At 34.6% G+C, this 27,201-nt stretch overlaps 1 protein-coding gene across 7 annotated transcripts in view; it reads right to left on the bottom strand.

The window, feature by feature from the left end:
* LOC106060106 (multiple PDZ domain protein-like) overlaps positions 1-27,201 on the bottom strand; it is a 126,043-nt gene that overhangs the window by 33,528 nt on the left and 65,314 nt on the right. For 3 of the 7 annotated variants that reach the window (XR_008778175.1, XM_056030816.1, XM_013217887.2), the window contains exons 12-21: positions 27,104-27,195; positions 24,966-25,101; positions 23,348-23,488; positions 12,830-12,909; positions 11,692-11,865; positions 10,918-11,078; positions 9,677-9,893; positions 9,128-9,367; positions 7,560-8,141; positions 6,488-6,619 (exon numbers count right to left, since the gene is read on the bottom strand). Coding sequence is in view for 6 of the 7 variants with exons in the window: in XM_056030816.1 (XP_055886791.1) it covers positions 6,488-6,619; positions 7,560-8,141; positions 9,128-9,367; positions 9,677-9,893; positions 10,918-11,078; positions 11,692-11,865; positions 12,830-12,909; positions 23,348-23,488; positions 24,966-25,101; positions 27,104-27,195 (1,955 nt within the window). In the remaining variant the exon portion in view is untranslated. The remainder of the gene's footprint in view (positions 1-6,487; positions 6,620-7,559; positions 8,142-9,127; positions 9,368-9,676; positions 9,894-10,917; positions 11,079-11,691; positions 11,866-12,829; positions 12,910-23,347; positions 23,489-24,965; positions 25,102-27,103; positions 27,196-27,201) is intronic. The other 4 variants (XM_056030817.1, XM_056030818.1, XM_056030819.1 and 1 more) reach the window with 2 other exon arrangements.

Here is a 27,201-nt window from a genome sequence, read left to right as displayed (position 1 = left end):
ATTTAACAATGACTAATGCCAAAACCTAAAGCACTTTGTGAATTAGAAAGCTGTACTAGAGATCTAGCTAGAGTCAATCAAAGCTCATGTATGCTTATACAGATCAGGACCTGGATTTGGTAAAGAAATGTTAGCTTCAAGAATGTTTTCTTTATAAGTGAAAGCGCTGTAGGCTAAGTATTAAAGTAATCACTTTTGGCGCCCCACTTATAAACAAATGAAACATTCGGATAAAAGCAAAGTAATGGCTCACAGATGACAAGGAGGCGTTGCTTAAGTTGGTGTCATATGTTGCTGCTTACACATGATATCGGCCCCCGCCACATCACCTCTTCCCTAAAACACTTTCGTTTGTTCATTTTGTTGAACCGTAAAACAAGGAAGTCATTGCCTATAGTTGTTGTTGGTAAAAAAAAAACAAACAACAACCTTGTAAAATAGGTAGCGATTCTATATACAAGTTTGTTGTTTATGACACTGTATCAATAGTTATTAGTAAAAACTAGAAACCAATTTAGTACCGGGTATCAATAAAACATTTTTTTTTCAACTGAATGAGCCTGCTAATTTGATTTGAAATAATTCTTGTGCTTCAAATCTTCAGAAGACATTTCCAGAACTATCGCGATTCATGGTATTGTTCCTTCCTAAGAAACATGAGACCAGCGTTCCAGTGAGTTAGACTTGGCCCTATGAATGACACTACTATTCAATCAACAAATCTCCTCTGGAGGGAAACAACGAAAACATTCCTTCAGGGCTATCAACAAAAATGAGACGCAAAAAAAAAATACTTTTGAAATGGAGTTTTGAGCACATAGCGCTAGATAAAGTGAATAGTTTATCTTTTATCATATCACTTGATTTGAACAAAAGCAAAGCTGATTTGATCGTATCACTTGGTTTGAACATGAGCAAAGCTGATAAGAAAATATCACTTGGTTTGAGCATGAGCAAAGCTGATAAGAACCTATCACTTGGTTTGAACATGAGCAAAGCTGATTTGATCGTATCACTTGGTTTGAACATGAGCAAAGCTGATAAGAAAATATCACTTGGTTTGAGCATGAGCAAAGCTGATAAGAACCTATCACTTGATTTGAACAAAAGCAAAGCTGATTTGATCGTATCACTTGGTTTGAACATGAGCAAAGCTGATAAGAAAATATCACTTGGTTTGAACATGAGCAAAGCTGATAAGAAAATATCACTTGGTTTGAACATGAGCAAAGCTGATAAGAACCTATCACTTGGTTCATCTGCCATCCAACAAGTAAATTGCAACTCTTCCTCCCTGATAAGTTAGTCGCTTTACTACAAGATCTATGAACTCAATTAAGAAGGAGACATCATTTTTATGACTGATTACCTTTCGATTAACTAAATCTATATTTAAGAAGAAGTTCTATATTCTCAAAGAAATTCATCTTCAATGTGACTAGGATACCAAAGTCCGAGAAACAGCTTTAAGTTCCGAATGTCCTTCCATTCTTCTTCTATAGGTTAAACATTGGACATTTATGACAATTATTTTGTCCATGTTTGAACATTGAAGTCCGGAAGCCGATGATTTCGACTTTTAGGAGCTCAACTCTTCTCCACGGTCACCCAGCCATCACTAAGGTCTATCTTACATTACAAGAGTCTAGAAGACAATAGTTCTTGGCATATAACAGTTGTCCGTGTGCGTATATAAAAAGCATAAGCACAGTCAGGCAACTATAAATCTCTTGTTCTTATATGTGTTTATAAAAGAGCAAACTCTAGAAACTACTTTCAAACTTGTTTGGTTAGAGACACTAGTGGCAAGTTGAATGGGAAGTGAAAGAAACGAAGTTTGTTCCGGACAGATGGAGCAAGTTGATTTCAGCTTAGCAAAAAAGAAATCCCACTTTGGTGGGTTCCCGGTCATTTCATTCCCTATTACTTTTATCATCTGATCATTTTATCTAACAAATAGTAATTGTAAAAATCATGAAATTAGCAATATTTAATACATTCATTTTTTTATTTAAATGACAAAAAAGTGTAACACATTAGATAAGAATAAAATTAAATGCTATTAAAAACTCTAAAAAAAAATGTAACATGTATAAATAAAGAGGTCATGTACACAAGTATTTTTGTGTTTATATACATCGATAAGATAGATAGAAATGAAACATCGAATAGCAATCAAGTCCTATAACACAATATACAACTTTAATATTTAAAAGGAATTAAAGCAAAACGTTTATAGGCGACATTATATCCTGACGATGGGTGAAGTCAGCCTTTATTAGCAAAAAAAAAACTTATTTCAAGGCTAAAAATGAAGCGCCCATTTTCAAGAAAGAGCGATTGAAAAATAAAATAAAGTGAAACATGGTCGTACTTCCACCACACCTTGGCCTTTGATGATAAGTTATCAGCGGCACGGTCATAAGTATTCTAATCGCACTTCTATCTCTCAAATAATTTTCACTACTTCCACCAAACCTTGGCCTTTGATCATTACGTCATACGCAGGATAATATTATAATATTACATCCACCACATCCAATGGAAGCGCTATAGCTAAGTACACACCCAGATTTACAATATATTATAAGATTTCTCATCAAGAATGCAAAGTGGAAGAGGAAACACTATAAACGCATTATTAATATGTCAAAAATATCAAAAAGCATTGTACATAATATTTATATATTAGATAAAATGAGGGCTTAAAGTCAAAGCCTTAACAGCACAATTAAACAATGAATAAGAAAAATATTTAATTGGGGATGAAATGACCGGGGGATGAAATGACCGGGGGATGAAGTGACCGGGGGATGAAATGACCGGGGATGAAATGACCGGTCACCCTTTAGTGTCACCTCCTGATGGCTGTCACTCAGTGCGGTATCAAACCCCTCTCGCACTCACACAATCCCCTTTCCCCAACGAAGCCACTCATGAGACCTACCACTGCCATATTTCTCTTTTTAATTTGAAGTTAGTTAAATGGAAAGATAACTAAGGATAATAATGTGTAGATTTTTTTCTGGCTCAAATTTTCTCTCGCCGAATATTTTTTGAATGAAATCTTGAAATACGTGAATGTTTTAGAATTCTGTGTCTCTATACATTACATCCACCGTGTCAAGCAAAACAAATAGCCAAGAAATGAACGTTGGACAAGGGGATGAATCGAGCGATGAATTATTCAATTTAATAGTTTCTTAAGACGCTAGCACTAGTGTGTTAGTCCATACTCATCAGATCACAATAATAGTCAAAACAGTCCGCAGTACTAAACAGGCTACCTCTTATTCTTATTTTATTTTAGTGAGCACAAAGTACAAGCAAGTATTTCCATTGTGTCTACGAAACTACAGTTTGGAAAAGCAAGTTTATCGGATGACGATGAAGAGCTAAATCAAACTAGTCTGCAAAAACTTCCTACATTTTTTTTTTATAGGCTACATAGATAATTACATACAAGGTGGGAACAATGCAATGAAATAAAGCTTTGAATTGATAGAATAATGTTCTACAAGCAAAGCAATAGCACAAACTGTCACACTAATGAACTACATTGCCACACACATAATTCTATACTACATCCGTATATAATACAGTACAGTAATATTATGTTTCAACCACGACTATACAGAAAGCAAACCCGTGTCAGTGTGACATCCAACACTACAGACAATGAATGAGAGACCATAGAATAGACATTGCAAATTTAAATGTATAGAGAATGACTATCCACTGATCAGTCCAAATATTGGGGGAAGGCTACTTGCAAGTAAAATTGTGCTTTGAAAAGAGTGCTTAGGATTGTCTAAAGAAACTGATACTGTCCAAAGAAAATGGTACTGTTAAAACTTGAAGGTAATTCAAGAATAAATCAAAGTCAAACTTGATGAAATGTATTTGTGATGAATAGAATTTCTAACCAGAGAATGTAACAAACAGCTATTTAGTATTTGAAGTTTGAAGTTTTATTTATCTATCCAGGAAGTAGTCAACATAAGAATGTCTTTAAGCAATGCAATTTAAAAGACATTGTGAACTAACAGTTTCTGAAGAATGAAGATTCATTGGTTTTCCTATGACTTAGTATGCAATTATTTAGTGCTAACTGGATGTTCACAAAATTATTGATAAACTATTGTGTACCTTTTATTTGAAAGCATGTATAACACACGCCCACCAGATCTATTTTCCCCATATAGTAGAAGCCCACCAAGTCTCTTGTCCCCATATAACACAAGCCCACCGAGTCTCTTGTCCCACTATAACACAAGCCCACCAAGTCTCTTGTCCCACTATAACACAAGCCCACCGAGTCTCTTGTCACACTATAACACAAGCCCACTAAGTCTCTTGTCCCACTATAACATAAGTACACGGGGTCGCAGCCCAACTCAGCTATTAAAATATTTTGTGGGAAATCCTCATAAGTTTATTTGTTGAAACTTGGAAAGAAAAGTTGTCAAAATCTGTACAGAAAATGTGATTGACAAAAAAAAAAAAGCGTGATATAAACAGAAAAGTGATGAACAGAAAGTAAGAGAGAACTTTTCATCAATTCTTCACAAACCATCTGCCAAAATTGGAATGAACAGTTGATCTTACAGAAACCTCTTTCTAGCTAACTTTTTTTTTAAATTGAATTTTTAAGATTGCAGAAACATGAGTTTGAAGACAATTATTTAAAACATAAATTGACATGCACATGACGTGTGACGGCAAGGGCCCAGTTTGAAAATGCTTGTTTAGTCAAAGCAGCTATCATGTAACTAGTTCTATGACAGTAGCAAGACATGTCAGTTTGAAAGTTCATCTTGTATACAAAAGGCCCAGTACATCGAGTGACTGTTTTTATCTACTGACGCACTCTAGGGAATAAACTGTGGTTGGGATTACAACGTGAAAAAGATGAAGGATGTGAATATCATTGAAGACTAGAACAAGAGCTCTGCTGCTTCAAATGTTTCTACACTAATATAGGCTAGCGGTAGCTTTTCATTTGTTTCTCAATAACCCTTAACCTTATTAACTGCATAATTAACTACAATAGTTGGTTGGCAGTAACAAGGTTTTAAGATAGAAAGACTTATGTTTTTGAGTTGTATGTTCATGATTTGATTAGATTTTGTTAGTGGAGTTACCACCCTTGGTCTCATGTTGTTACAGTACTAGGCCTTATGCTCTACAAAGATATATATTTAGATGTAGTTTGGAGAAGAAAAAACAAAAAAGGGGTGGGGGGGGGGGTAGGGGGGGAAGGAATTTAAGAACTTGTTTGATTTGTAGCAGGATAATTGAATTATAATTTCATTATTTATTAAATATAAGTAAAGTTCCTCTTTCAGATCTTGGGATCTATGGGGCAGATGATGTAAAGGTCATCTGTGGCCCACGGATAACGAGGGTGTCATGTGGCCAGCACAACGACCAACCACCTTTACTTTTCCCCAACTAATGTTAGGTACCCATTAGAGCTGGGTAGACTCTGAGGCGCCCAAAGATCCCGAAATTAAAGATTCCAGTCTTACCAGGATTCGAACCTGGGACCCCTGTTAAGAAGCCAAGGACTTTACCGCTCAGCCACTGCGCCTCCACTTATTAAATATAATTTGGCCCAAACTATTTTGATGTGCTGTCAAATCTGTGCTATACCTTTGTGTTGGGAGGTAATGCTATAAATATGTGCGTGTGTCATGAACTAGAGAACTATGGTTCCATTGTCAGTACAAAATTGCACAATGTGTTTACATAGCAAATGTGAGTGTGAACAATCAAAACCAAAGTAGACTCTGCATCAGAACAATGCTGTACTGGAGGGCATGCATGGTTGTTCTGTTGTGACTTTTCAAGCTCAATACAAACATAGCACATGCTGTTAGAACAACAAACTAAGACATTAGCAAACAACAAATGTACAAAACAACTATCATCAGTGCAGAGAAACAAAGAGTATTAATTCACAAAAAGAAACAGACTAAGGTTAGATACTAAAACTCAATATGGTGGATCCCATGAGGCACTATAGGTAACTCATTGGTTAGGTTTACCTACAACTAGGGTTGCAGCTGAGGTAAGTTTTTTTTTTTTTTTTTTTTTTTTAAATCACTGACCTATATATTTAGCTGGTTAAAAACACAACAAACTTTTTGTTCAGAATATAGAATTATAGAGTATATGTATTCATTTTTTAGATACTTGAAGCCCTACTATAAACAGTATTTCAAATAGTATTTCATTTTAATTTGAACATTAAAAATTATGAAATATGTTTATTTTCTTTAATTCATCACAATTAACAAATTCTTTAGGTTAAATGCAACCCTCCCCCAAAATAATAATTAAATATTTAACTAAAAAAAAGAGTTATTTTAAACAGTTTTGTTTATGATTGCTACCCTTTTACACCAAAAGCAGTTTAACATTCTGTACATTTAGATCTATAGGTCAGTGAATGTATTTATGTAACAAACATTGACTAAGTTACCTTCTCCTGAGCTAATTTGAGAAGACTCTTGGAATCTTTAGGTTTTGGGGGTATGGGAGGAGGTGTTCTCTTTGAGGCAGAGGGAGGACCCTCTGATGATGGAGTTCCTCCTTCAGATGACCTAGATGTCAGCTAGACCAGACCAAGGGACACAATACACAAACAAAATTATGTCACAACAGGTAATGGGAGGAATTTTTTTTAACTACCACTGGACAGTGACTAACAATGATTATACACAACCTAATAATTGTTATATTCATTATAATGACCAAAGAAGACATACATGCCAACACTGCCTGGCTATAAAAAGAACACTAGTAAAGTAACATTTACAAAGGTAACAGAACACATCAACTTAAGTAGAATGCAACATATGACATTTACAAAGGTGACAACTAGAGTTGAATGCAACCTTCAACATTGACAAAGGTGACATAACACAATTACTTATCTAGAATGCAACAAGTAACAGTCATACATAGCAAAAGAGAAAGAAATATAAAATAAACATTAATAAAATAAAACTGTCAAGGAGAAAACAAAATGGCATGCAGATGTGCATTATTATGTTTCTTTTTGCAATGTGACATGTTCTTTACAAAGTGATGTATTCTGTGCAATGTGATAAGTTCTGTGTACCACAGTACCAGCTAGAGTGTTGTTTCTAGCAGTGTTCATTTCAACTAGCAGAACAATTTAACAAAGTTTATCATTCATATACTAGAATCTATTCAGTATTTATAACATTCTAAACAGAGAACACCAATTATTACTAATAACTTCTATGGCATTCTAAGGAAACAATAATTAATTAATTAATATTTGAAGTGAATTATTTATAAATAAGCTATATAATGGAATTTGATTTTCAGCTGTTTTTCTTTTTTAATTTAATTTAATTGGTAAACAATGTGCAACACATTTTTGTTTGTTTTCCAGTTCCTACTTTGACCAGTTTAATAAAAAGCTATTGAAAGAATAAACATGAAACAAAAATATTACTATATTTAGAAAGCAGTTCAGAAGCACTATATGTATAAACATAGTCTAGAATTATGTTAAGCTTCACCTGATCTGATTCTGACTCTGTGGAGTCTTGTTTGGCAATAGGTGCTGACACTAGGCAGATGTTATCACTGCCGACCTTTAGGGCTTCCTCATACGAAGGCAATGGCATTGCATGTGTGTCTTTTGCCTGGGCAGCTTTCGGAGAGACCTCAGCCTCAGTATTTTCTTGGCTGGATACTTTCCCTTTGATCTCTTCTATAAGCTTGCTATACACTGAAGTGACTGCCTCAGATGCAACAACATTGTCATAGCCTGGAGGCTGTTCAAGATCATGGCTAGAAGAGCTCTTGTTGGGTACAGCTCTTCTTGGTGTCCGAACATCATCATCACTTTCATAAAAGCTATCTTTACGCTGCAGTACTTTGCCTTGTTCACTGTCACTGGATGAAGAAGAGGACTGTTCAGAGGAAGTAAGAGCAGCTTCTGAAAAAGACTTATGGTCAGCCACATCAAAGGATGGTATTTCAACTACAAGGTTCTTCTGGTCAGCATGACCTTCCTGTTCAGAGTCTGTATCTCTTGACACAATGGCCAGGTCAATCTCTTTTTGTAGAGCTAAGGGGCTGCTAGTGGAGACCATGAACTGAAAAGGTCAAAGTGATGGGAGCATAGCAGTAGCATAAAAAACAAACAACCAACAATGTCTTTAGAATAAAGTAATAAATAAGAACCCAAAAATTGTGAATTCATTTTGCATGCTAATGATCAAGTCTTAGTCAAAAACCAAAATAATTACAAAACAGTTTAAGTCAAAGAGAAATAACTATGAAAAAAACAACTCATCTAAATAAAATTTTAAACAAAATCTACCATTGAAGTTATAAATTTTTCTTAACAATTAATTTTATTGCTTTTCATTCAACCAAATCTTATTTCTTAGTTCATATTTATGTAATAAGAGTAATTGTTCCAGCAGTGTACAACTCAACCATTTGCTTTTCTCCAGAATGAGTCAGTGACATATTAGATGCTGTCATATTTTAAATTTATTGATGTTTGATTTAATTGCTGTTTAATAACACTTGTACTAGAAGTGGTCAGTCTGAAGTGAAGTCAGTCTGCTTGAAGTAATGTTAGTCTGAAGTGATGTCAGTGATTGAAGTGATGTCAGTGATTGAAGAGATGTCAGTCTGCTTGAAGTAATGTCAGTCTGAAGTGATGTCAGTCTGAAGTAATGTCTGTCTGACTAAAGGGATGACAGTCTGATTGAAGTGATGTCAGTCTGAGTCTGAAGTGATGGCAACACTGTTGTTAGATTACAACAAGCCACATGCTAGGAGAAAAAACATGTTTGTACACAAAACAAGAGACTTCAGCACTGAGTGACACACCATGTAAGTCACATGATTGCTGTCAGCACACAGACCAAACAGACTTGTCATATGCATGCACAATGTGTTCAACACTAGAAAAAAAATACATACGTAGCCATCCCCATAGCAACCAAATGTCACAAGGTAAAAATGAAAGAAAAGAGTGAAAGAAATCTCATGCCGCAGAATTATAGCATTTAATAGGGTGAGCCTACTGCATGTGTGTAGGTATGTGGCAACAATGTCTTTTACTTACCTGGGCATCTTGCTTGAATGCCTCACTTATGGGAAGTGGTTTGGCCACTCCAATCTTTACTGTTCCCCGCGGTGCACCTTTCAGTGCCTGCACTGCCTCGTCTAGTGTGGCATGTTCCACATTGACACTGTTGACAAAGATGAGCCTGTCACCAGGCACTAGCCGCCCATCTTGCATGGCCACACCTCCAGGTACCAGACTTCTGATGACTATGACAGTCTCATTGGGATTAACAGGATCCTGAAAACAGAGAGAAAACAACTCTGTGATCTACAGTGAATCAACTGGCATGTTTATGGGGTAATCAATTCATGTTTATAACTTTAAAGCCCTTGAAAATAAACAAATATTAATATTAAATAGCAAAACTTAAAATTCATAATATATTATTTTCACTTTTAAAATCCAATTTTACAAAAATGTTAGTTAATATTTCCACAATTGGCACAGTAGTTTTAAACATGTATTCTATTGAATAATTAATATGAAAAAAAAGTCACATTTGTATTTCATCTAAACTGAATAATTCTTTGCTAATAACTTAAATACCTGATAATCTAAGATGCTGAAGCCCAGTCCTCTCTCTCCTTTCTCCAGCTCTATGACCACTGGCTGGGAGCTCCACATGGCAAAGGCATTTAAGGTTTCCATAGATCTGGACTTGGTCTTGATGTCCACAGGGGGAGCTTCAGTTGTTGATAAGGCCATTTCTGACTTTGCTTTCACAAGTCTCTCAGTCAGTGGAGGTCCTGGTTCAACTCCATGCCTAGAGAACATCAATAAGTACTACATTGTACATTGGTGGATTTCTTAAAAATATTCTAAACCATCACAAGTTGAAGATATTTTATACAATAGTACATTTGTATTTAGAAATCATTCAAATAGCAAAGTATTTTCTCATCAACATATTAAATGTATTTTGTGTTACTGGATTTCCTGCTCAAATATGCCATGTGTCATGATGACCAGCATGGGAGGGGTGGCCTATAATATGTTAAGCTTCAGTGTGCAAGTCTGGAGAGATGGGATGACCAGGTTATATTAGGTCACATTGTGTATGTGTAAGAAAAAAAACTTGTTTATTGCTAGACTGAACAATCAAATATTTAGAATATATAGAAGGTTAAGAAGCTTAACTATAGAAAGCCTAAAAAAAAGTCTGGCAAAGTATGAAATGAATTCTTGATTTCCTATTTTGCATTGGAAATCTAGGCATGCTGCAACAAGGGGTAAATACCATGATATGTCTTATTCCATCAAAGTCCTAGTAAAGAAATAATGTTTTTGTTTTCTTTGATTTATAGTTTTCTGTTAGCACTCCATTGCATAAACTAAGGCAATGATTACATTTTTTTTTTCATTTTTTTTTAAATTTCAGAATTTGAGTTTAGTACAAACAAATTAATAAATTTGTAGTTTACAACTATTTAGCATATGTAGAACTACTTTTATGTGAAATGCTTATGAATCTTTTAATTTCTATTAGTAATCTATTAGATCTAGTAGAAACTAATCAAAATGTTTTTTCTAGTAATGATTATTACTTTTTGAAATACTATTTACTGCTTTAGTCTCTTGCATGAAAAAAAAAATAAAATTTTTTTATGTTCAGATTGCATGTTATTTATCTATTTATTTCGTATTTATTATTAATTGATCTATAAATATCTTAATACATTGCTTAAAGCAATTTTAGTCATTCTAAAGATTTTTTAACTAGCACAAAACACATTAGATAAAAACAAAAAAAATGACATTTCTATAGTTATTAAGAAACATCTACTTACGAGTAAGGCAATGTTCCCGGTATTTGCATATCAGGTGCTGTGAATGTATCTGGAAGGGGATATTTTCTACGGGCACAAACCAGTCGCACATGTTGAGGTAAATCTTTTAAAATTTCCACAACATTCACATGGTTCAAACCCAGCAGACGTCGACCATTCACCTAAATATATAACAGTATATCTATATAGATAATGAATACATTATGTATAGTCATTTACTAACTTACTTATATTATCTGTACCAACAATTACATTTTTTTTATAAATTAAAGCTTAAACTTAAATTCTGTGTTCATTTAATTCAAGTTAATTTTTGAAGTATCTGAACTCTACTTAACACTATAACAGATAATTACAATTCACTATAAACTTCCATAGTGAAAGTATTTCTCTTATTACACTCTGGGTACACTCTGGACTGGTGGGTGGAGGAGCTATCTGGGAAATGGTTTTCATTAGGCCTTCAGCAGACACAGCTCTGTTTAAATCAAATCCTTTTTCAAATTCCAGTCTATATTGGGATTGAGACATGTTCATCCATCGTTGTCATCAGCCAAAGACATTCCTCAGCTTCAGAATGAGTTTAGTTTAAACATTGCTTCATTAAAAATTTGGTTACATCTGTTGGTGCACACAACCAATTACTTCTAGTTTAGCTCAAGGAATAGGGAAGATAGGTTAATTCTAGTAACAGGATCAATCTAAGTGGCTTTGTTTTCTAAATTGAGATTTATATTTTCATTTCTTTGTTTCTGAGTCACTTTAAAACTGTACCTCTAATAGTTCATCACTACTTTTTAAACGTCCATTCAAGCCTACTGGCCCATCAGGCAGTATAGATCTAATGTAGTGATGTGGCCGCACTTCAACACCATCTTCAACATCAACAGTTCCTTCCAGACTTATACCAAGACCTCCACCTTCCTTAAACTTGGATAACTGAGCCACCTGGAAGTAAGGGGAACTCAATAAGTTACATGTACTCTTGCCAATAAAGCAAACAGATTCTACTTCTCTAAAATATCTGACAGCATATTACATTGCACTTTGTTAAAACAAAACACAATAAATAAAATGCTACAAAAAGAAATAGATAAGTTTCACAGATTGGAATTTAATCTGACCAAAAGTCTTTTATTCTAAAAAACCCAGAATACTATAGTGTTAAAAAAGGATAACTATCAAAGAATCCTCACTGATTAAATAACTAAAAAAAAAAAAAGGATTTATTCAATTTTTTTTTTTTTACATGTTTAATAAGAACATAAAGCCAAAATATAACTTATTCTTAATTAGACTAATAAATAACATCCTATCTGCAGATCTCTCAACTCAAGAAAATGTAAAATGAGCTCCTTACCACACAACAACAACAAAACTTGTGTATTTATAGCCATATATATCAATATTGCAAGATGTGTTTCTCGTAATCATTATTAAACTAAATGATTAATTACCACTAATTAATTAATTTATTGGTTAATTTTTTTTTATTGATTCAAATTTTGTTAGGAATAACACATAATTGTGCTAAGGTTGGGAAGTAGGAGAGATAATGTGTACAATAAGTGTACCAGACAGACAGTTGATACAAGCTCTGTAAAAAGTAGCAGCATTAAGTAAAACACTAAACCACAATTGCAATTACAAAAACAGGACCTGGTATAATTATCAGAAAGAAAGAAAATAAAACTTATCCCACATGTTGTCTTTATAAGTGATATTGATAAATTAATAAAGGAATATATATATATAACATGGAATATATAGTCTGAAACTGAGACACCAAGTCTCCACATCCACTATGCATGTAAACTACATGATAATAACATTACAACATTTATGATCACCTCCACTAAGTATGTAAACTACAAGATGAAGATACTACTAGTTCAATGTTACAATGGCTTACCACAACCAAAAAATCATTGCCAACGATTGGCTCCCAGGCTGCTTTTATGACTGCTTCAACATCGTGTGATAGTTCACCACCTGAAATTGAGAGGAATAAATGGCGAATTAAAGGTGTTCAGCTGTATCACCAGGAGGACATGCACGCTACTCACGAGGACATGCACGCTACTCACGCCACAAGAGATCTCGGGCAGAACGAACAGGTTTTCTAACAGGGATCTGCTGGATCTGCTGTGGACTTTTGTGAAGTTCATCTTTGTTGTACACCCCACCTTTACGGTGCAGATGCTGTCCGTGGTGGTCGCCGCATGCAGCCTTGGACTTGCCAAGACTACAAGGAAAGTGGAGACACCCACACGCCACTATGCTTAGTTGAGGCACCTGAGCAACGTGGCCACCCAAGATAAAGCAACTAAAACAGACCATAAGCCGAATCCACTTCTATTTATTGTACACTTTCCTTGAAATCATCATCCGTAAATTCAATAAGATATCTAGTCATGGCATGAAATAATTCTACATCAGAATGTAATCAGTAATAAAGGTCCAAAGTGCCAAGCTAAACAGACACTAGTCTCCTAATGAAACTTTGTAAGGTCCTGTTCAACCAGTGAAAAGTGACGTCATCCCATCAGTTCGGCAACTAAATCTGCGCGAGCTATTCTAGAGATAAACACTGAAAGATGGCCGAGTTCAAGTTGAATGTTGGAAAAGTTTCCTGCTCACGCGGCGGAGACTGCCCCAAGTTAGGGGATGAGTTAAAACGTACGAGGCCAGGGGAGCTAATTACGTACACCTGGTGTACAACTAAATGTACAGGACACTCACACACACAAACACGCACACACCGACATGAGTTACATGTATTTTATCGGCTGATAAGCCAGGAGTCAGCTGTCAAGTGGTATCATATAAATATAATGAACTCTCCCAATAACTTCCAAGATAGCAGCATTTGATACATCTTTTAGCAAGAGTCGGACCAAAGTCATCTAGATCCAATACTTCACCACACAGCTCAAGATTACATTCTAAACACAAAAATATATTGTGAACAGAAAGTGATAAGTTCTTATCATGTATTAACAAGGAAGAATGACGTGCTCTCAAGATATTGAACAGAGAGAATGGCAATATTAAAGAATGTCTTAAGTTAAATAAAAATTATTTCATGTTAGACTCTACAAACAATTCTATAATCTACAAATAATACTAAAAGCCACTAATAATAATAGACACCACTAACAATAATAGACTCCACTAACAATAATAGACGCTAAAAACAATACTAGACTCTACTAACAATACTAAGTGTTACTAACATTGCTAGACGCTACTAACAATACTAAACGCTAAAAACAATACTAGACGCTACTAACAATGCTGGATGCTACTGACAATACTAAACGCTACTAACGATACTAGATGCTAAAAACGATTCTAGACTCTCAAGACTCTTTACTAACAATTCTAGATGCCATCAACAATTCTAGACGCTACTAATAATAGACGCTAACTCACAAACTAAACAGCAAAATTGATGTTTTCTTCTAAGAAATAACTTCTTTTAAATTGAAACATTAAGCGTGAAAGTGTTATGGGCGGTCTGTCACAGGCGAGACTAATGAGGTCATTTACACCAATGTTAGATTCGACCTACGCCTGGTTCCAATTTTCTGCACAAATTATTGCTAGACATTTCGGCGACTCCCACAATAGAAGCTGATAAACCAAAAATTTCATAGAGGACTCGATCGATAGCAGAAAAAGAAAGTTAAAAAGACATTTAGGCTATATAGGTGTCAATTTGTTCACCCCTTCAATGATGCGCGTCTTATTCCACCAGTCAGTACAGTTAGCGTCACGATCATTTAGGTGATTCTAGAAGAAGGTATACTTTTGAAGTCACGCCAGTTAGTCTACAGAAGATATTGAAGTGACATCGTAATGCTAGCCTATACAATAGTAAGACTAAGTATTCGTTGCAATACAATAGGTAGACTAAGTATTCGTTACAATACAATAGGTAGACTAAGTATTCGTTACAATACAATAGGTAGACTAAGTATTCGTTACAATACAATAGGTAGACTAAGTATTCGTTGCAATACAAAAGGTAGACTAAGAATTCGTTGCAATACAATAGGTAGACTAAGTATTCGAAGCAATACAATAGGTAGACTAAGTATTCGTTGCAATACAAATGGTAGACTAAGTATTCGTTGCAATACAACAATACAAATGGTAGACTAAGTATTCGTTGCAATACAACAATACAAAAGGTAGACTAAGTATTCGTTGCCATACAACAATACAAAAGGTAGACTAAGTATTCGTTGCAATACAACAATACAAAAGGTAGACTAAGTATTCGTTGCCATACAACAATACAAAAGGTAGACTAAGTATTCGTTGCAATACAACAATACAAATGGTAGACTAAGTATTCGTTGCAATACAACAATACAAAAGGTAGACTAAGTATTCGTTGCAATTAAATAGGTAGACTAAGGGACGGTTTAAGCCTGAAAACAAACATACATCAGCAGAACTCTTCGGTCAGTAGTCGATTAGCAGATTTTTAGTGATCTCAGCTCGATAAGCAGATTGAAAATACAAACGTATTTGTTGTGAGAGAGAGAGAGAGAGAGAGAGAGGGAGGGAGAGAGAGAGAGAGAGAGAGAGAGAGAGAGTGGGAGAGAGAGAGGGGGGGAGAGAGAGGGAGAGATGAGAAAGAAAGAAGTTGAAAAAAAAAAAGCTAGCCTACAATATAAACATTACGTTGAAGTAAACTGTTTTGCTAGCCAGCGTGCCAAAAGAGAGACACTGATCCAAGCAAACTGATCCAAGTCTTGTGTAGAGAGATTGTCCTGACTAAAGGACACCTTACACAAATGCTGCTTTTGCAGTCTACAGTTTTAGACTAAGTTATCAGATAAATGAAAAGATGTCATGTATTCAGTTTAGATTGATGACCGTATTAAATAGTTTTATAACACTGACATTCTTAGAGTAACGTTGACACAATGATGTAAATTAAAAGTTGCTTTAAAGTTTGATCTTTCAACTAAGAACATAGTTTTTGGTGGCCATGTCTAACTTCAAAATATTCAGATATTGGAGCCAATTGACATTCTATGGCTATACGCGTTATTGACGATAATTTTTGGCCGCTTCCATTTTCTCTCTTGGGACATAAGGATCTTCAGCGGGACATAAGGATCTTCAGCGTAATCTTTGAACTTAACATGGTACAGACACTAGCTACCTTTCAGTCCATTTTCCCAGCTGCATTATTTGTTGATATATCAGGCCTACAGACATTTACTGCCCTTCAGCCCATTGTCCCAGCTGCATTATTTGTTGACATGGTAGGCCTACAGACATTTACTACCCTTCAGCCCATTGTCCTAACTACATAACCTGCGGAGAAATGGGATGAAAATGTATTCAAGTGAGATTCAGGACAGTCTGGAGAATAATACCTTGCTATTGTTAACGCTACAAACATTTCTTCATAAACTGATGTCAGAAGCTTATTCAGAGCCTCAATTTCTCATTGTAACCAAAATTCGAAATCAGAACGCCATCTGCATGATCTACAGCATGTGAATTATGACTGAATATGAGACACACTCTTCACCACAAACATGTCGCACTTTGTGTACAGATATCAACAATGTTGATCAAGAACAGTTCATTACTCCGGACGAGAACATAGACATCTACAGGTGGATACAAAGAGTGCAAAGGGGAGTGAAGAAATATTCTAATAGGGGAAAATGAAAGTGAAGGATCCCAAGGCGAGGCAGCTTCAATGTAAACATACCATCGTTACTATTTTCACCCAAGTGGGTTAGGTTTAAACATATGTCCAGGTATAAGTCTCAAACAAAAATCTGCAGCTTGTTTACACTGCATGGTGCCCGTACGGCGGAGAGAGAAAGAGAGTGAGGATAACATTGCTCATTTACTGACGGATATCGACGATGTTTGTAGAGTACATAAGCAAAAATAGCATAGCTCCATTCATTTGTTATTTCAATAATACTTTAAGCAGGTCTGAAGGAGTGCCCTGAAACTGAGTGTCGATAACAGAAACCTAGGTTTGACATCAACAGAAATTGAGATCAATTTAAGCAAAGCGTTATTTATTGCCAGCTTTCAATGCAATGTATTGTATTCTACTGTATTCTACTCGTGTTCACACAAATCATTACAATACCACTATTCAACACGGATCTTCGTGGAAACAGGGTGGGCTCAAAAACCTGTCTAGACACGGATCTCGAAAACGGCTCTGACGATTTTCCTAGAAATTTGACAGGTGATGTATATCGTTTGGAAAAAAAAATACTAGCTCGTTGACCACACTGGGAAAACTCTAAATTGATCGTTAGAATTATTCAAATAATAAATAAATAAATACTTTTAAATTTGGCTAGAGAGAATGATAAAATATTTATCACGAACGGACAATATGTCTTCGGGTATTTTCGCATTTGTTCAAGATTTTAATAAATTTGTGTTCAGGAACATAGGCGCATCGTCTTCTACATATAGATTTAAAGGACTATCATTGAACTATTGCTAAGTCTAGTAGATCTATACATTCTCTTAACCAGGATTCTTCCCCGAGTGGTTGGCAATCTAACATTCATTAGTAATTAAGTAATCAAAGTAATCGCTCTATAACAGGGGTGGCCAACCTTTTGCTTCCCTTTCTAATTCGCGTGCGCCGCACACACTTTTAGTGACTATAAGGTAATGTAGACGTTAATCATAGCATGTTTGATCATAATCCTATTATTCCTATTATGACAGTTTGTGCAGATGTATCAATTGTAGACGGATAAACTGTACATACTTTACGGACATTTATTAATTACCTTTTTTTTTTTAAATAAAAAAGAATTTCCCATACATAAACATTACCTATACATTTAATGAGAATTTTTACTTTGATTAATCATCTGTCATACGTCACAAACTGATCCTCCAATTTGAATGGGACAGTGGCAACCTCAGTTTACTGTTGGTCATTTTCATAGATCATACACATGCTTGCTTGCATCTGTACATAGAGACAACGTGACAGACATAGCTTTTGGTAAAATTGTCTGAAGTCTGGAAAATGTCCAACAGATGATCGCCAGAACTGAAAACATGTCAGATGCTCATTTGGAAGTGAGGAAAGTTCATCCAATGTCAATGTCATTACTTTCTGAATATGTTAACAGGTGAGTGGACTAAGTATCAACAGAATATCTCGTTCAATAAGTGACATTGGATTTATTCATGCAAGCACAACGACTATTCAATGCTTCTTGTAATCCTGTTTGTGTGTTTCATCGAATGATTCGGTAGAATTGACTTGATCTTCCAATAGTCACTTTGTTCTTTTAACAGTGGAAATTCAATAACTAGAACGTTTTTCTAACCAATAGGTAAACAGTTTTAACTAAGCGTGGAAACTATTTCTCCTTGACATGCAGTTTAAATTTACTTCTATGAGAAGTATCACCATAAAAACTGCTCTTTCCTGGGGCAGCTCATCTTTCCATTTTAGAAAATCATGTACAATATTTTTAGTTTCCAAAATCAGAGAACTTGTCTTCTATATTCTATAAAGCCATCGCATTGCTATGAATTTTATTCAGACTATAGGCTAATAATGTCTTCAAAGATGCTGACATTTTCAGCAGTTCCTCTTAGAAAAATGTGCAATATCATCATGTTTAGCATATTCGTTGTAGACTAATGAAACGATAGAACATGTATGAACACAGACAAATTCCATGCTAAACATAACATAAAATCATCATGTTATAATCATAAATTATAATCATATTGGACAATTTGGGCGTGGTAATAAAGTCTGTTGAATTTTTTTCTAAATATCGGTTAGTATGCGCCATAGATTGGCCAGCCCTACTCTCTAGGCTGCATAGAAGAGCTATTGCCTTTTGAAAGACGTTTTACCTGTTTTCTATGCACGCTAGTAAGTTTCAGTCAAATCCCTACTAGTAGTTTTCTATACACCTTATGATCAATGTTTCACATGACTTGAATGTTGATGGAAATAATTTGAAGGAACTCTTGAGTCTACATTCTAAATATAGTGTGTACATAATTTACAAACATATGGCGTGTTGTTTTTTTAGTGCCCTCAGCAAATAGAAAAGCCGCTATAAGTTTCGTGTGGTCTGTCTGTCCATTCGTTTGTCACGATTAGATAAACCGACCAAAAGCACAATTGATTATCCAATTTCAATATATTATGTAGCGTGATTAAAAAACACACACACACACACACACACACACACACACACAAAAAGTGCAACGGTTACTTCTTGTAACAAACTATTTTGTTTTGACAATGAAATATGCAAACCTTTTATCGCAACTATATAACACCATTTCTAAAACTACTTGAAAGTCTTATTTATTTATACACCATTCGTCTGTCTCTATTTGTTACATGACAATGCAATGTTATTGATAGCAGGTAATGCTTTAAATCAATGTTTTTCAAACTGGGGTGCGAAACTTCCTACCACGTTTCATTGCAGTTCCAAATCTATGTTTCAGCAAATCAAATGACGATGTTTCAATATTTTCAATAAGAGACTTTCAGTTTCTAGTTGGACCTTTCAAAATGTTTTCAGGCGTCTGCAACAGCCCCGACCAGTGGCGTCACTAAGGGGGTGCGATCCTCACCGGGTGACACCCGTTAGGGGGGGGGTGACACCCAAGTGAAAAAAAAAATCACTTTTGGAATAACTGACAAAAAAAAAGTGGCCAAATATTTCGGCTAAACATATTTATTTTTTTTTGTTGAAATTTTACAAATAGTTCTAAACGTGACATCATACTTGATATCAAAAGCAGATGTGAAACCTTACTTTCAGGGTTTCAGCTGTATATTAGCTGCATGTATATAAACAGTGCTTTGAGTTTTAACAATGTTTTGACCGAATCTATTGAAATAGTAGCTAGCATTGTAATATCATTGTAATATGCCAGCCAAAGGTACTGTTCACAAATGACGACATTCTTCAGGCATAAAATATGATTGAAATCTCACATGCAATTAATGTAAAGTTTGTAGAATTGGAAAGTAAACAAGTGGCAGTGAGATTTCTGAAGATGATGATGTAATTTCAGATGTTAATGTAATAGAAACTCTAACCAAGATGAAGGAAATATTACAGTGAATCAGTTGAATGATATAGACTTCAATATTTTAGGGGATAGTTTCAATTATCCAGAGCAAAAGGAAAAGTACGTGCCAGTTGTTAAAAAAAAAGGTTCTGATGCTTCCTATTGAGGATGATTTAGTCACTTACTAGCAAATATGTTGTTTTTTTTGTAAACTTTTTTCACCTTATTCTTTAGAAATAAAATACAAAATTGTAAGTGTTTCAACTAAAGTCTGAATATCAGAAGAGGTATGAGGAATAGTCATTAGGATTGGAAAATCGGAAAACAAGGCATCCGGCTACTAATACAATTGACAAGGAAGTTGTTGCTATGATTGATGTAAAAAAGAAAAACTATGTAAAGATAAATTACACAGATTGTTTTTATAAAATGATTAAAATCAGAATATTTGACATATCATGACCATATTAACGACGACTCTTTATTGAATACAGAATTTCCATGCGATGATGGAACTGTTGTGTAGAGGAAACCCATAACTAAAAATGTTGACAAGTTTTTTTAATGCTTTAGAAAACCACGTAAAAGATATAATTCAAAATTACTCTAAGCACCTTTGTATTTTGTTTGAAAGCACACCTGACATAGTGCACACTGATCAGATTCATAAGTTATAAGATTTTAAGGGAGAATCTACTTAATATTAGAAAATCTCTAGAAAGGAGGTTACCCAGGCTAGCTTGAATTTATGATATGTTGAGCTCAGGAATATGAAAAAATGGAGCTTCAATGTCTGGAGCCATGGAGGAGTACAGGAAATATTTTTGAAGCAACAGAAAAGCTATTTAATAGATGTGTATAACATTCACCTAATCTATGTGGTCAACATTCTTTTTTTTTTAGGAAATGCTTTCTGCCTAAAATGTTTATTACAATGGAAATAATTTTTTCGTTCAAAAATTACAGCCTTTGAAGCGCAGCCTAAGATTTATTGCCTGATGTCTTTTATTTTACTTATCTTTGCTTTATTTTTGTTTTGCAGGGGAGATGTACTAGAAGGCCAAAGATACATAAGAGTAGGCCTACCTTTAAACTATTGACAAAGTGGTGGCTAATTCAACTTTGTCTTTACCAAAAGCATAACACGTTCAACAATGGAACAGATGACACTTTCACAACGGGCAAATTTATTTCAAATGAAATCGTTAAAAACAATTAAGTTATTGATACATTTTCAAGTTTGAAATCCAGAAAAGAAGAAAACATAAGAATTAACCTAATTGTTGGAAAATTGAACTATAGATTAATTGTAACAACTGAATTTTAAAATATAATTGATGCATATGCATAGTTTGTTGACTTGTAGCACCAAACTGCTGGTAGACAACTAAACCGCTGTAGTTGTGGGAAGCGTGGTCGAGAGGCCAAGTGCGCTTGAACTTGGCTTGGCTTGACTACCTAGAAGGGGGCTCGAGGTTCGACACCCGACTCGGCCAGAGTTGTGTTTACTGAGCGCCTAAAGGCGGCACGGAAAACCAACTCCTAGATACCCCCTCCCCCCCACTGGTCCACAAATGAGATTGGACCAAAAGCGCTCTGAGCATGCTATAAGCATGAAAGTATTGCTATATAAAAGCTATAATCATCATCATCATATTTTATAGTATTTTAACAATCAATTAATGTAGTTAATTATAAAGTATGTTTATGATGTTTCAAGAAAAAAAAACACTAAATTTTTTTGGAGGGGGAGTGTATCGGGGGTGACACCCTGAGTTGACCGCACTGGGTGACACCTACCCTAGTGAAGCTACTGGCCCCGGCTCAAAACTTTTTAAAGAAGACATTTCAAAATGACATTCTTCTCCATGTTGTGGAAGTTTGTTGACTTGTAGCACCAGACTGCTGGTAGACAACTAAACCGCTGTAGGTGTATTATATCTTAACTTATAAAACCTGAAATAACTTAAGTAGCTTCTTTGTGAATAAATATAACTTTTATTACAATATAAGCAAATGTTAACTTGAGATGAAATTAATAAATGAACTGGACTATATGGAATAATATAGAATGGTATTCTGAACAAAATCTAGCTCACTACAAAAACATGTCTTTTCACTCTAGCAATTTGGAGGCGCCTGTGTAACTCATGACAGCTGATGCTTATCTTGCATCATTCACACTGCATAGCTAACCTCTTCCCACTGTCACCATAGAAACACACACACACACACTCCAAAACACTTCACTTTCTTTTGATATAATTGTGGAATTTCACATAACCACTTATTATGGAGTGTATAAGTGTTTCCAAGAGAAGGGAGTTGTAGTATTTGGTGGTGTAGAATGATAAAACCATGAGCTACATGTTCATAATTTATGTTAAGAAGTCACATGGGTGATACTTGAACGATAGATGAATGAGGGGATAGATGAATGAGGGTCGTGTATTTGTAGTGAGTTATTTGTTTAAATTTTTTTTTGTTACTATTAGTTCTATATCTCATCTCAAGTTGAATCAGTGTATATTGTTAATAAATGTTATATTATATTGAGTTTTTGTTCGCAAAAAAAGTTTGTTCAAGTTATTTAAAGTTCTACAATAAAAAAACATCGGTTTAGTTGTACTAACAGTTTGACACTACAATCCAACAATCCAGTATTAACATCACTGTAAGGACATCTTACATAAATGTAGCTCTTATTGATGGTAGCAAAAACAAAAAAGTGGTGACAAGACATCTAGCTTAGCATGAAAGGTGATCATAGAACAAGTACATGCTCTATATTTACCTTGAATGTTTACCAAAAAGGCAGTCCCAAAGAGGTCGCCCATGAGTTGATGTGAAAATGCAATAACTCTGCAATTCTGCTTCTAGTAGCATTCTGAAACTTTATTCTGGTTCATTCTTAGCATCTTGGTCTTTTAAAATGATACTATCAATTGGTATACTTTACAACTCAATGATTCAATGCAACACAAGTCCAAAATGCTCAAGAGATGCACAGATTCCTTAATGCTGATGATATTCAATTGTATTTGTGAGGATGAGGATGTTCAAAAAAACGCTTCATTTACTATTTTACTTTCTAAAGAAAAGGACGAGATAAAAAATTGGAGCCTTCTACATAAACTACATTTAGACAAATCCAAAGGGCGTATGGTTTTCATATTCAAATGAATGAATGAGACATTCTCTGGCCGTTGTGTACAATAATAAGAAAGAAAAAAGGTAAAAACCCAGAATGAGCACAATGAACAGAAAGTCACAACACACTGGATATGACTGGATAGTGAAGATTATGAAACACAACAGACAACGTTGTTATTGGGATAGAATTTATACTCACTATAGTCATCTGTGACAAGCTGGATATCATCAAGATCAATTTGTTTGGAATCAAGGTCATAGGTTGGGTTAGATACAGCATTGATTTCTCTGCTATCTTTTACAGTTGTCTGCTGTGTTATCACTGATTGGTTAGCTTGTGCTGTAAGCAAAGAAAAAAATGTGATTCCAGTTTAAAAAAATACTTAGAAAAACTTGATCTTGTTGGCAGTAACTATCACGTTTAAGGTTCTGAGGCTGAAGAGAAAACAAAACCAACTTAAAATTCAACATCAATTTTCAATGTTTCAAAGATTCATTTTAATAAATAAACAGTATAAACTTATTAGCCTCAAAGAGTAGGTGAATAATTACACCTGTACTTGGGATTTCAAGAGAAGTAACAAAATGTGGGGAAAATAAAAACAACCCCCAAAATAAAAATCAACAACAGGTGTCAGCTGTTCACTAATTGTAATCAATTCTCAATCTCTCAATAATTAATTACCTTTTTCTAAAATGTTTTTTCCTAATTAATATTTATTACTAAAGATAATGGAGCAGGAATATAATTTAGTTTATTGATTGCACTGTGGTTTAAATTTCAGATGCAAGTCATTTGATAGGAACAATGTTTGAATCATTTGTTAGGAATAATGTTTGAATCCTTTGATAGGAAAAATGTATAAATCATTTGATACGAACAATGTTTGAGTCATTTGATAGGAACAATAACTGACTTATTTGATAGAAAAAATGTATGAGACATTTGATAGGAACATGTATGAATCATTTGATATGAACAATGTTGGAATTATTTGATATGAACAATGTCTGAGTCATTTGATAGGAACAATATATAATTTATTTGATAGGAACAATGTTTGAATCATTCGATAGGAACAATGTATAATTTATTTGATTGGAACAATGTTTGAATCATATGATATTAACAATGTTTGAGGCCTTTGATAGAAACAATATATAATTTATTTAATAGGAACAATGTTTGAATCATTCAATAGTGTAAGTCCAAATGGAGGCAAAACTCAAATAACCGAAGAACACAGGTGAAAGGTCAACAATACAGGTACATGATGCTGATGAACAATGTCTAATAATAAGTTCAATAAGTAATGAAAGGAACCATCGAATGTCATTAAGCTAAATCCATAAAACCTGCCACTCTTGAAAGCCCCCAAAAGTATTCTATGTTTACTTTCATTACACCTCAAATCCTAGACTGGTTAATATCACATCACTGTCACTAAGCCAAAACCTTACTATTGTGATGAAACAAATAACTTTTCGTGCCAAATTCCTAATCGTGCCCTAACAGCAGGAATAATAATTGAATCATTTGAAAGGAATGATGTCTGTGCAAGGATTGGCAATAATAATAACATATAGTTTCTGATGTCAGTTATGTGAGTAATTTAAGAAGAGTTGTTAATCTGCCAAAAAGCCAAAGTTGTGAGATCAATAGTTACAGTCACATTATTCTAAATGCTGCTTGTTGAAGAGGAACTCACTGTTGAGATGTCTATTACTAGCATTTACATAAATGTTTGTTCAAAAAGTAAATTTCCTTCTCTTAAGTTCAAAGTAATTAAAACAGTGAAGACTTATGTGTTACTGACCTAAATATTCTTGTAGCTTGTCATACTTTGGGCCATGACGGAAGCGTACTAGTTTTAACTTGACCATCTGTCCAGTGTTTCTCAACACTTCAACTGCTTGATGGTTAGAGAATCCTTGAAGTGACTTGCCATCAACCTGAAACACCAACAAGTCTTTTAAATACAACAATCATTACAACATCCAACACAAACAATGAAACAATGCATGTCACCATGTGACCACTTGACCTGATAAGTTTCAAGCATATTTGCTCTTATATATCTTTTAAAGTTAAGTTTAAAAAAACAAAAACCCTTAAAACTTGAACAACAGTTTAGTTGTTATATTCAAATTAAGTAAAGTAGTTTTAGCATCTCAGTTATTATATAGAAATACTTTTCAACCCAATGTCAGTTATTATGATCATGTTATACAAAGCAAATAAGTGTGATTCTCATACCATGGGAATTTACAATTTTCCAAAAAATATTTTCTTCCATTTCAAGTTGGGTAAACTCTTGTTCTTTAAGTCTAGACATCAAAGAACAATAAATACTCAAATTAACCCAGAATGGCTTTAAAGTCTTGAATTTGGATATATAAGCCTAATGCTCTACTGCCCCATCACCTGAGTTTCTCAACCCAGAAATTTTACACCAAACATTTGAAATAGTGTAGAGGGTGCCAGTAAAATCTCTTTCTATGTTCTCTGTAGTGTGTGTGTTTGTGAATGTGTAAACATTGAAGATCAAAGTACTCCATTGATTGTATCCGAAAGTGAGATGTGAATCAGACACAACAAATCAACACACACACACACACAAAGACTTTGAATTAAACATTCTGATCAAGAGTGTAAACACAAGACAGCTATTGAATGGCTGGAACAAGCAAACATTGTGATTACATTCACTGATTGAGTCGATCCAACAAACTGTAGTCAGAGCAAGGCTTTCCACAAAACCCTTCATCTACAGGTGAAATAAAACCCTTAATCCACAGGTCAAATGATATGTATAGAAAGTATAAAAGCAATTGTTTTGTGGAATATAAATCTTTATTTTATTGATTTTTGCAAATCCAGCATTCACTTAAGATTGTTATTGCCAAATTGGTGGTGGTTATAAGCACTCCACTATATTAAAAAAAATGCTTTCAGTGGCATATGTCTCACAGTCTCTAAAGACCAGTACAACTCCTGGCCTGCACATGGGACTCAGGTACTGGGCCAGGCAGTAAGTTTAACACTAAGTGAGTAACTGGCTCTAAACCAGAAAGCTTTTTTGAGTTGAGATTCATGTTAGCATAAGTAGATTAATGATAACCAACATATTTTCATGACCTGGACATTAAGACTTAGACTTTCACCAGGTTGTGACAATGCAAAATGAGACAGACACCAGAAGCAAGACATCAAGTACATTCCCTTACAGTCAGAATGCAAGGTATCTGAACATAAGCTATACAAGGCTATCCATGAATAAATACCAGAATCAATTGTAATGTACACAGAAAGACTGGCTGTCTATGTTAGTCAAGTTGCTGATATGAATTAATGTGAGAAAAAAAAACACAGCATAAACACCCAGGGCATCTACATGTGTGGGCTGCAAGTCTGGGTTCAAAATTGGCTAAAGTCACTGTTTATGTAATGTAAATGCCTGGAGAATGACCACACATGCCAATATTGAGACAATAAATTGAAGAGCCTGCTGCATCCTTAAGGGTTGTAACTCTCATCAGACTGCAAATATGCTTTGCCAAACACTATGCCTAGCCTCTTCTGAGTGCTACGATTACTTTTGTATAATCAATCACTCTAAAGTTTGAACAATATGATATGCAGTCATATGCAAACAAAGGAAACTTTGGCTATGTCCTTAAACATATCAAATTTAGTGAGCAAACTGCTACATTTAATCAACAAGTAAATTTGGAATTCATAGACATTTAACTTCTTGACATGTTCATGTGAGTGTAACTATGTTCATGTCATGGTTTGGTTACCACTAAAAAAATCTTTCCATTCTTTTTTTTTTAATGGTGACAAGAAAACTGTATTTATTTTATTTTACCAAAACAATCCAAAGGCACAGCTGTTTTTAACATGTGAACTTAGGAAGTTATGAAACAAAGGTTCATTAATAGAAAGTCTTACTTCAATGATCTGGTCATGAACATGAACTCTGCCATCCTCTGCTGCTGCACTATGCTCTGTTATACTTTTAACAAAGATTCCAGAAATTTCATCTGAAA

The sequence above is a fragment of the Biomphalaria glabrata genome, chromosome 5 (assembly GCF_947242115.1).
Source record: "Biomphalaria glabrata chromosome 5, xgBioGlab47.1, whole genome shotgun sequence".
NCBI lineage: Eukaryota > Metazoa > Mollusca > Gastropoda > Planorbidae > Biomphalaria > Biomphalaria glabrata.
The sequence above is the reverse complement of the archived record's forward strand: the minus strand, read 5'-3'. Positions and strand labels throughout refer to the sequence as shown.